Below are 12515 nucleotides of genomic sequence, written 5' to 3'. Positions count from 1 at the left end.
TGCAAAAAATAATTTTGATATCAACTATTTGGATTTCAGGAAAGCTTTTGACACTGTTGCGCATGAAAGACTATTGTACAAATTGGAGCAGAATGGTATTAAGGGTAAGTTGCTACAATGGATAAAAGGATGGTTAAGTGGGAGAAGACAGAGGGTGGTAATCAATGGGTGCTGCTCTTCATGGACTAATGTTATTAGTGGAGTCCCACAGGGTTCGGTGTTGGGTCCTCTGTTGTTTTGTATATTTATCAATGATATTGATGAAGGTATATCAGGCTTAAGGTCGAAGTTTGCAGATGATACAAAGGTTGGCAGGGTTGTTAATGACAGTAATGACAGTGTACTACTGCAACAGGATCTAGATAACTTGGGCAGATGGGCTAAGAAGTGGCAACTGAAGGTTAACCTTGACAAATGCAAAGTACTGCATATGGGTAGAAGTAACCCGAGAGAAATGTACCAACTGTGTGGTACTACCCTTAAGGTGGTAGAAATCGAAAAAGACCTGGGGGTATTTGTGCAGTCAGATATGAAATTTTTTGAGCAATGCAGACAGGCTGCCAGGGCAGGTCATGGGGTTTTGTCAATGATATATAGGAATTTTGCTAGCAGGGAAAAGGAGGTGATTGTCCCTTTGTATAAGGCAATGGTCAGGCCACACCTTGAGTACTGCGTACAGGTCTGGAGGCCTTATTTTAGGAAAGATGTAGATTTGCTTGAGCATGTACAGAGAAGGGTAACAAGATTGGTGAGGGGAATGAAGGGATTCTCTTACCAAGAGAGGCTTAAGTTCTGCAAATTGCAGTGGCTGGAGACTAGGCACCTGCCCGGTGATCTGATTGAGGTGTATAAGGCTTGAATGGGTTGAGCACGCTGAATTCTGATGGGATCCTTCCACTTGTTCAGATTACGAACCTAAGGGGGCATAAATTCAAATTAAGAAAAGACAGATGTAGAATAGATGTGCGGAAGTTTGCCTTTAGCCAGCGGGTGGTTAATTGCTGGAACAAACTTCCATCTGTTGTTGTGGAAGTTGATACGTTGAATAAATTTAAGGAGGAACTGGACAGGCATTTGGAGGGAATGGTGTAATTTTTTTTTTTTTTTTGGCTGATGCTGCATAAGCTCATACACTTGCTTTCTTGCATCACATGCCGCCACTACTACTACTACCTCAAGAATCACAGTATTGGCTGGTTATCCCAAAGAAAACTGGCCTATGTCCTATTTTGTACAGTTCAGGATGCATCACATTTAACATAAGATATGATTTATTGCCTAATAATTTCTAAGATTAAGATTATAACATCAGATTGATGAACAATAAAATTGCAGATCTAAAACTGCAATCAAAACATTTTCACAAGCAGTGCCAAAACAATGACTAACTGACTAGTCCTATTTCAGTTGATATGACCTTTATTATAAGAAGCAGTGCTATTACTAGATGCACACAGCATTCTTGACAAAGGTTACCTTACACTTAAAGAAGTATCCCTTACATTACCTTTAAATATTTGTACATATATGGCACACTTGGAAATTTATTGATCACTTTGCACTGAAAATGGCATTCAACAGCTCTGTACCCCACGCAGTCCCCTCTAGCCCATTACATGTAACTGCCCTAATAAGAAGTATTAAGTTGAAAGAGTTCTTTTAACTTAATGCTGGAAGCATTAAGTGAGTGCAAATGCATTGAGTGAGAGCAAATACACTTCAATTAAGAAATACCTTTAAAGTAGAAATCACAGATACATACCAATAAAAAAATATTGGAAGGATGCCAAAATGGATGAATACAGAGCTGGCCAGTCAGACTAAGATCGCATGACAGAAAAAGAGGATTTTTGCTTTCGTAAAGGCGACTATGATGGTCTGATAGTTTTTACATTCTATATAGTGGGACCAACTTATGATGTTACCAACAGCAAATTCTAAATGGGAAGCATTCAAAGAATTAATCTTGGAAGCTACTAGGCTTTTCATACCAACTAAGAAATACTGTTCAATGTTTAGGCTTAATGGATATCAGATGAACTAATGAGACATGTTTCAGAGAAGAAAAATACATGGATACATATAAATTAATGGGTGACATGGAAGGCTACGATAGATATAAGCTGGTCTGTAATGAAGTCACAAAGGAGGTTAAGTAGGCAAAGGCAAATTAATAGAAATCTTTGGCAATGGATGCAAAGAAAAAAACAGCAAACAGTTCTTTATGTAAACTCTAGAAGGAAGGGGATGAATCAGATTGGTCCACTTGATATCGATGGATCAACTGTTGATCCTACTCAGGTAGCTAACAAACTGAATGAGTATTTTGCATCTACATTTACTCATGAGGAGTTACTTAGGGAGGGATTGCCAGAGGTGTATTAAACTCTGGCAGTGAGCTAAATGATTTTGTAATAACTGAGAGCAAAGTAGAGCAGAAATTGTTGAAGATAAACATATAAAATGCACATGGGGTGGATGGCATCTATCCAGTTATATTAAAGGAGGCAGCAACAGAATTAAGCAAACCCTTAGCCATAATTATGAGAGCTTCCTTGGACTCAAGGGAGGTACCCATGGACTGGAGATGTGCAAATGTGATCCCATTTCACAAAGAAGGATCAAAGGGTGACAAGTAATTACAGACCTGATAGCTTAACTTCTGTTTAGGAGAAATTAATGGAGGCACTGAAGGATCATCTAGACAAGACTTGAGTTTTATTTTGGTCACAGCATGGATTTGTTAAAGGGAAGTCTTGTTTGACCAATTTGATTGGATACTATGATGTGGTCACAAAGGAACAAAAAGGAACAAAAAATAATTTTGATATCATATAATTGAATCTTAGGAAAGCTTTTAATACTGTTGCATATAGAAAACTACTGTACAAATTGGAGCAGTATGGCAGTAAGGACAAATTGCTGCTATGGATAAAGGGATGGTTGAATGGGAGAAGACAGTGAGTGGTAATGAATGGACACTGCTCTTTGTGGCCTAATGTTATTAGTGGGGTCCCCCAGGGTCCAATGGTTGTTATCTGTATTTATTAATGATATTGATGAAGGTATATCAGGCTTAATGTCTAAGTTTGCAGATGATACGAAGATTGGCAGGATTGTTAATGACTATTCTACTGCAAGAGGACCTATAAACGTTGAGCAGATAGGCTGAGAGGTGGCAACTGAAGTTTAATATTGGAAAATGTAAAGTACTGCATATGGTAACAGTAACACCAGAGTAACGTATCAACTGTGTGGTACTACACTCAGGGAAGTGGAAAGTGAAAAAGACCTGGGGATAATTGTGCAGCCAATATGAAGTTCACTGAGCAGTGCCGATGGTCTGCAAAAGTAGCTCATGGTGTGTTATACAGGAATTTTTCTAGCACAGATAAGGCGATTATCCCTTTGCAATAAGGCAATAATCAGGCCACACCTTGAGTACTATATACAGGTCTGGAGGCCTCATTTTAGGAAGGATGTAGAGCTGCTGGAACAAGTACAGAGAAGGGCAACAAGATTAGTGAATGGAACAAAGGGTTGCTTTTATGAAGAAAGGCTTAAGTTTGCAAATTACAGTGTCTGGAGACTAGGCACCTAAGGTGATCTGAATGAGGTGTATAAGTCCTTGAATGGTTTTAGTAAGCTCAATGCTGATGGGATTCTTCCTCTTGCCCAGATTAATCGCCTGAGGAGACATAAATTCAAATTGAGGAAAGACAGTCGTAGAATAAATGTGTGGAAATATGCCTGTAGCCAGCAGGTGATTGATTGCTGGAACAAACTTCCATCTGTCGTTGTAGTTGACAGCTTAAAAAATCCAAGGCAGAACTAGACAAACATCTGGTGCGAATGGATGAGTGAAATAGGGTTTTTTTTTTTTTTTTTGGCTGATGCTGTATAAGCTTGCTTTCTTGCATCATATGCCTCTACTAATGCGAATTTTAAAGATAGCATGGGACAGTTACTGTGCGATGAATAGTACTTGAAGCTTACAACAACTACAAGTTGATTTGTAACAGTACCACAGTTAAGGTTAGAGAGGCTAAGGCTGCGTGTGAGAAAGCACTGGCTAAGAGAGTAAAGAATTGGGATAGGGAATTTTCATGTATGTGAATACAAACAAGAAAGAAAAAACCAGATCAGATAGAACCCTTATGCACTGGGTGCGAGAAAGTCTTAGACAACCCAGCTGATGCTGCATATTAATTGAACAGCTACACTGCATCTGTCTTTACCGAAAAAAGACCCTGAGAAGAGGCTCTGCAAGTGAGGCTGAGTCATATGAAATTAGTGATTTTGAAATTACAGATGACTGTTTTTTAGAAAAACTTTTGAGCAAGGCACATTAAGGTTCCTGGAATTGATGGCATATACCCAGTAATTTTGAGGGAGGCTGCCACGGAGTATATTGAACCATTAAAGTTAATTATGACGGTATTTTTGGACTTGGGAGAGACAGAGATTCCTTTGGACTGGAGAGGAGCCAATGTATCACCAATACATAAAATCATTCTAAGAGTGAAGTTGGTAACTACAAACCAGTTAGTCTGACTTCGGTGGTAGGAAAAAGCTTAGAGGCAATGATTAAGACTGAAATCCAGGAAGGCGCCTCCATAGCCAGGTGGGAAGGAGCAGCAGTGCGTAGCACATGCTTCTTGATTAGACCGGGGTTCGAGCCCATCACCACCAAATACGGAGGATGCGGAAAAGGTCAGGGAATGACCACCGCATATTCCCGGAGCAATATGGCCTTAGTTGCTAATGCTCCTAAAAATCAAAATAACAAACAAACTGAAATTCAGGGACATTTAGATAGATATGGCATTCTGAATAACACATATGGTTTTGTTAAGGGAAAATCATTTTTTAACTAACCTATATACTGTGTCAAAACATCCAGCTCATGAGCAACTGTGTTTTGACACTGTTACTCATGAACTGGATGTAGGGAACAATTGAAAAAAAGTTTATTTTGATTTTGACAAGGAATTTGACTCAGTTTCTCATGAAAGGTTATTGTATAAGCATGGTACATGTTGGAATTACTGGAATAATTCTAAGATGGATTGCTGGGTGGCTGCAAGGCAGAAGGCAGTGATTAATGAATATTCTTCAGATTGGTGTAAAGTTAGAAGTGGGGGCTCTAAAGGAATTGGTTCTTGGACCACTGTTGATTCTGATTTTCATAAATGACATGATTGATGGGATAGAAGGCTTGATGTCAAAATTTGCAGATGACATAAAGATTAGAGAGTAGTTAATGATCAGTACCAAGCAGCGCACTTTCAGGATGACTTGAACAGGAAGCAAGAATGGTTTATCGTTTATTATATGGTTTTTAGGAGCATTAGCAACTAAGGCCATATTGTTCAGAGGATATGCGGTGGTCATTCCCTGACCTTTCCGCATCCTCTGTATTTGGTGGTCACGGGCTCGAATCCCGCTCTAATCAAGAAGCATGTGCTATGCACTGCTGCTCCTGCCCACCTGGCTAAGGAAGCACCTGCAAGAATGGTCAGAAAAGTGGCAGCTATATTTTAATGCAGCAAAATGCAAGGTCTTGGGGAATGGCATTCCCAAAATAAATTATATACTAAGTGGGACTGAATTTAAAAAAAAAACAGTAGAGGAAGAAAGAAATCTGGGAGTTATAATAAGGACAGATATGAAGTTTTCTGAGAAGTGTAAACAGGCAGCCAGGAGAGACCATGGTGGCCTATCGATGATTTATTGAACATTATCCTGTAGAGATATGGAGGTCATGGTCACACTGTATAAGGCAATTGTAAGACAACATTTGGAATACTGTATTCAAGTATGGAGACCACAACTGAAAAAAGACTGAGATTCTTTAAAGAGTATGAGCATTTAGGTGAGATCGGTATTTATTTGGATTTTAACAACCTTTTACAGATCTCACCAAAGACGAGCAACTCGCATGATGAAATCGATAAAAGGGTGACCATATGAGAAAAGACTGTATATGTGGGCTACTGAGCTTGGTAATCAGGAACCTCAGGGTGAACTGATTGAGGTTTATAAGGCTATGATTAGTAAAATGAATGAATGTGGAATTTTCACTGTTATAGAGAATTCTAGAACTTGTGAGCATAAATTCAAAATTACAGGGAAAGAGGATTAAGGCTAGATTGTAGGAAGTTTTCTTTTAGCCAGTGAGTCGTTGATTGCTGGAACAGGTTGCTTTCACAGGTAGGTGAGGCTGACAGTTTGAATAAATTCAAAGGTGAACTGGACAGTTACTGCTATTTGAGGAGGGAAGCAAATAATTTGTTTTTCTTACTACTCTTTCCCCCACCCCCTGGTCAGTGCAGCAAATGCCTGTGGCTTCCTTGCACTGCATGACTATTGCTATTGCTATACTGCTACTATTGAAACTTTCCCATAAAATTCTCTAAAATGAAAATGCATTATCAAAATTAAATATTTTTATGGAAATCTTTCCCATAAACAATACCTGTTTTTTGAACTTCATCCACTGCTGCCATCATTTCTTGATGAATATCTGGATTTTCACTAGCAATTTCTTCCCCATTATGAATGAAGTTTTCTGTTGCTTGTTCTACTGCTGTTACCAAAACATGTGCTTTTTTAGATTTACCTATCTTCTTTTTAGATGGTCCTTTTGTATTAACCAGTGTTGTTACCTAATGTTAGCATTTTAATATTTCTTTTTTAATAATCTTGCAAACTCATCAAATTTATGCAATATATATATATATATATATATATATATATATATATATACATATTTTTTTTTTTTTTTTTTTTTACTTTACAAGTCAATAATTCAGTTTACTAATAAGCATATTTTATAATATTCTGGCAGTAAAAACCTTCAGCATATCTAAATGGTGTTCAATCATTTGGTTTCAAAAAATGTAAACTTTTCTACTAAATTATATTTAAAAATAAAGTGTACTGGTGATAATTAAATTAATTATCACCAGTGCAAAAAAAAAAAAACCAGTCATTCAGTTATTTAAAAAAAAAAATGATTCCACTAGTTAAGTTACAAACAACTAATGAATAAGACAGTTCTAGTTAACAGATTCAGAGTGAGACAATTCACTGACAGGTTGCTTAGTGGCCATTCATCATGTGGCGTGGTCCACCAGTGGGTTGCCATTTGTCTAGTTGTGTGGATGGGAGAGCCCACTGGTGGGTCGCTAAGTGCCAAGATATATTCTTTCACCTATGATATATTCTTGTCAAGTACTTTTCACCCACCTTACAGACAAAGCTATAGTTTATGTAAATGATATATTGTGCAGGAGTCAAATCTTTTAACTTTTTATTACAAAATGAGTATGCCTTGCTTAGTAACTACTTATCAGATGGAGCAACCCATTGATAGGTCACAAACTATCTAATTCTGCAAACAAAGCACCCACTTATGGGTTGCAAACTATCTTGTTCTACAGGCAAAGAAACCCACTGATGGGTCACAAACTACCTAGTTCTGCGGACGAAGCAACTCACCAGTGGATCACTAAATGCTTTAAACCATAGAAATACGAATATGACTGATACATCTGCCACTTGTGCTTCTTACTAGGTTCTTTGCAGAAGGACATGGGTTATAATGCACTGGGAATATGGCACGTCCACTTTATAATGCACTGGGCTGCGAGTGCATTATAAAGCACTCACAGCCCAGTGCATTATAACCCATAGGTTTCCATGCCATCCAAAATGTAAATTTATCTAAAATTATACATATTCTATATATATATATTAAAAAAGGGAAAAAAAACACATACACTCACATATATATATATATATATTATGTAAATGTTATGTATTATAGTTAAAAGTCATTGTCTGGCTGTTTAGCTGATGGGAGACAAAGTTAGGAAAGTAATTAGGATAGAAATAGACACTCCTGTCCTCGTATTACGCTAATAGCTCAGAGTGTGGAAGAATTTTAATTGTAGGAAAGTAAAAAATATATGACTAAAGAATATAAAGCAAACTATCTTGTTCTACAGTCAAAGCAACCCACTGATGGGTCACAAACTACCTAGTTCTAAAGATGAAGTGACTCATCAGTGGATCACTAAATGCTTCAAACTATAGAAACACGAATATGACTGATACATTTGCCACTTACAAATTATTCATACAAATTACTTATACAAAAACCTCACAAATAACATATATATATATATATATATACAGTGGAACTTCTCTATTACGAACTTCTATTTAACGAATTTCTCTATATTACGAATTTTTTCGCAAAACATTGCACCTTGAAACGAAATTACATGTAAAATTAACCCCGTTTAACGAAGTGTTAGTCTCTCTATAACGAATTTTTAAAAAAATTAGTAAAAGCAGTTTTGAAGATTTTCAAGCATTTATTGCTAAACAGCCGCTCAAATATACTGCCTCCTTCCTTCCAAAATTGCACATAGCATCTGGAATTAAATAATCATCCTTTTAGTGAACAGTTGTGGCCATTGACACCCGTAGGAGGGTCTTTGTTTCATTTTTGTTACAGTTATTAAACCAAATGGGTTTTCTTAAAAGTGGTCTTAAACTTTACAATAAATAGGGTAGATTTGTAAACTGATGTTGGCTCAGGGGAAAACAAAATTCGCTGCGGTAAACCTTTAGCATGCTGTTTGTTTGTTATTTGGAGCATTAGCAACTAAGGCCATGTTGCTCCGGGGATATGCGGTGGTCATTCCCTGACCTTTCCGCATCCTCCGTATTTGGTGGTCACAGGCTCGAACCCCGGTCTAATCAAGAAGCATGTGCTATGCACTGCTGCTCCTGCCCATCTGGCTACGGAGGCGCCCTTTTAGCATGCTGCGGCGGCAATACATAGAATGCTACCCTAGTCAGTTTTTAGTAATGCCCACTGAGTGACATTCGCTTCTCACCTCAACTGTACCACGTGACCTTCCTGTCAATCATTATGTGGTATGTCCGTTCTCGTCTAACTGGACTCCCAGTAGATGGTTTTCATGAATTTTTTTTTTATTTTTATTTCGTTCGTCATCAATCACATAGGCTATATGCTCTTGTATTGTTTTTTTTTTTTTCTGAAAAGTAACATACAGCATACATTAATCATAAATTTTCTTTCGTGTATATATGAATGAAAGCAGAATAAAAGAAATTCACAAAGTCGTATATTTCTTCAAAGTGAGTGATATTGTTGAATTGGCAAGCGAACATCATTGAGTAGGCAGTACTAACAATTCACTATATGGCCAGCGCAGCGAAGTTTGCAGTGTATGTATGGGCAAGAACTGCAGTACAGTATTTTTTATAATTGCGGAAACAATGTCGAAGAGAAAGTGTTTAAGTATTAATGATAAAGCAAAGCTTGTTATGATATTGACCAGGGTTTTAAGAAAAAAGATGTTGCAGAGAAATATGGCATATCTGCAAGCAGTTTATCTACGATTTTAAAAAAATCGAGAATCAATTTTAAATGAAATTGAAGGAGGAGCAGACAAGAAGCGAATTAAGTTGTGTATATACGAAGATGTTGATAAAGCTGTTCTAAAATGGGTGCAAATGATACGTGAAAAGAATATCCCAATATCGGGCCTAATAATTAAGCAACAAGCTCTGAAATTTGCACAGTCCCTTGGACATACAGAATTTAATGCGAGCACTGGGTGGCTAGATAAATTTAAGAAGCGGTGGAAAAGGTTATTTGTGGAGAAAGTATTAATGTAAGCAAAGAAGATTGTAACAGTTGGAGGAACAATACCTTAAGGATTTTGGAAGAATATGAGCGTAAGGATGTTTTTAATGCTGACGAAATGGGTTTATTCTTTAAATGTTTACTGAATAGAACACTTGCTTTTAAGGATGATAAATGTTTTGGCGGAAAACAAAGCAAAGAAAGAATCACTGTGCTAGTCGGAGCAAATATGACAGGAAGTGAAAAATTAAGACTTTTAATCATCGGAATATCAAAAAACCCAAGATGTTTTAGAGGCACAAAATCTTTGGAAGTTGACTACACCTATTAATAAAAAAGCATGGATGACAAGTGATATTTTTGAAGAATGGATATTAAAACTAGACAAGCGTATAACAAAAGAAAAAAGGAAAATCGTGTTGGTAACTGACAACTGTCCTGCACATCCTGCCAAACTTAAAAGTGCGAAGTTGTTTTTACCACCAAACGTAACGTCAAAACTCCAGCCAATGGACCGAGGCATTATTAAAAATTTTAAATTTCATTATCGAAAGAGAATAATAATGAAGACTGTCAATGCGTTATCAAAAAATAGAAACTTGGAGGTTACAATTAACCTTAGAGATTGCATCTCTGAACTAGCAAAGGTTTGGACAAACGATGTCACTGAATACACTATTCAAAATTGTTTTTCGAAAGCGGGATTTGCATTGAATACAGAAATCGAACAACGACTGGACGAACAAGATGAACTGCCCCTTTCACAACTGAAAAACTTTTGGACATTATTAGAATCGTCTGGAAACATCGAAAATGAAGTAACACTGGATAGTTATGTTTATGTAGATCACAGCAGAACATCCAAATGAAGATGAAATACTGCTGAACAGTGTTAGATGCGACATTGATCACGAAGAAATTAACGATGACGGTGAAGACGCATCAGAACAACCCGTAGAAAAGCCAACTCACGAAGAAATGATTAACACTTTTAAATTGTGTAAACGTAATTTAAGTAAGCGTTTTTGAAATAAAATACATTAAAAATAAATGTAGATTCGTCTTCATTTTCTAATTAGATAACAATTTCTAATAAAAAAGATATTCTCTGTATAACAAAATTTCTCTATAATGAATTTTTTCGCCGGATTTATTGAATTCGTTATAGGAAAATTCAACTGTATATGTATGGAAAAAAAAAAAAAAAAATTTGTTACAAATTTTGTCACTTTATGGCGTGTAACTATCTTAGTTACGATTATGCAAATAACATAAGTTATTGTCACAGCGCCACTACTCAGCTCTACTGTACTGTATAAAAGCAAAGCAGTCTCTTCAAAATCATACAGCAGATGTTTGCCTGCACTACAGCAGCAATGCCACAACGTTGCAGGAAAAGGCACTATTAGTGAAGCTGTACTATCAGAACAGCAACAATGCAGCTATCAGAGAATTCCGGCATCAGAAGCGCATAAGACGTGGACCTATGACTGTTTGTGCTGTCAGCAAAATGATTACAAAATTTGAAGCAACAGGACCATCTTGGTGTTCAACCAGGTAGAGGTCGAAAACGAGTGGACTCCTCTCTTGTTGAAGATGTGGCTATGGCTGCTGTGGATTTATCAAGTCAATCTCCATGTGGTAGCGCAAGTGTGCCAGCTGTTTCTTGTGAAGTGGACATGCCATATTCCACTGTAAGGCTACTATTGCGTCAAGTGTTGCGGTACTATCCTTACAAGATTTATATGCTACAGCAGCTAAAGCATGGTGATGCAGATATTCGTTTCACATAAGCACTTCAGTTTCTGGTGTGAATGACAGTGGATATCACTTGGCCATGGAACATCCTTTGGAGTGATGAAGCCCACTTCTGCTTAAATGGACAAGTGAATACGCACAACTGTTGCATTTGGACAACAGAAAACCCTCGAGTTATCCAAGAAGTCCCATTACAGTCTCCAAAAGTGACAGTGTGGTGTGGATTTACAGCCACATTCATGATTGGGCCATATTTTTTTGAACAGGTAACACTGACTGGACCCCGCACCTGTTCCGTCCCTGGACAGCAATATTATGAAATGTTGGAAAATTTCGCAACACCAGAGCTGCAACAATGTAGGTGCCTTCAGGATACCATATTCATGCAAGGTGGTGCACCATCAACACATCCATTGTTGTGTCCAAAGATTGCTAAGGCAACACTTTACAGATGAACAGGTCATCAGCCATTGTTTCCAGACATCTTGGCCACCCCAATCACCAGACCTCACTCCATGCAACTTCTGTTTGTGGGGTTTTTTTGAAGAACCAGGTGTATTGAGAAGGATGTCAAACTCTGGCAGATCTGAAGGACAGCATTAGATGTCATGTGCTGACTATTCCAGTTGACATGTTACATTCTGCTGTAGAAAATGCTGTTCTTCGAATGGAAACAGTTGTTGACCAAAATCGAGGACACATTGAATAATTGTAGCGTTGTTCAAGTCATTTGTATTGCCACAGCGCCATATAGCGACAAATTTTGTAACTATTTTTTTTCAATAGCATTGAGCATGCTCAAACCATTCAAGGCTTTATACACCTCAATCAGATCACCTCGAAGGTGCCTAGTCTCCAGACACTGTAATTTGCAAAATTTAAGCCTTTCTTCGTAAGAGCAACCCTTTGTTCCATTCACTAAACTTATTGCCCTTCTCTGTACTCGTTCCAACAGCTCTACATTCCTTCTTAAAATAAGGCCTCCAGACCTGTATACAGTACTCAAGGTGTGGTCTGACCATTGCCTTATACAAGGGGATAATCACCTCCTTATCCCTGCTACAAAAAT

General features: G+C 37.5%; 1 protein-coding gene across 1 annotated transcript in view; it reads right to left on the bottom strand.

The window, feature by feature from the left end:
* Positions 1-12515, bottom strand: part of LOC150085574 (catenin alpha-like) — a 707146-nt gene that overhangs the window by 594723 nt on the left and 99908 nt on the right. Inside the window, exon 6 of the mRNA XM_090373354.1 lies at positions 6479-6668. Coding sequence (XP_090229480.1) covers positions 6479-6668 — 190 coding nt within the window. The remainder of the gene's footprint in view (positions 1-6478; positions 6669-12515) is intronic.

This window comes from Mastigoproctus giganteus, chromosome 5, assembly GCF_048544385.1.
Source record: "Mastigoproctus giganteus isolate SK-2022 chromosome 5, ASM4854438v1, whole genome shotgun sequence".
Lineage (NCBI taxonomy): Eukaryota > Metazoa > Arthropoda > Arachnida > Uropygi > Thelyphonidae > Mastigoproctus > Mastigoproctus giganteus.
The sequence above is the reverse complement of the archived record's forward strand: the minus strand, read 5'-3'. Positions and strand labels throughout refer to the sequence as shown.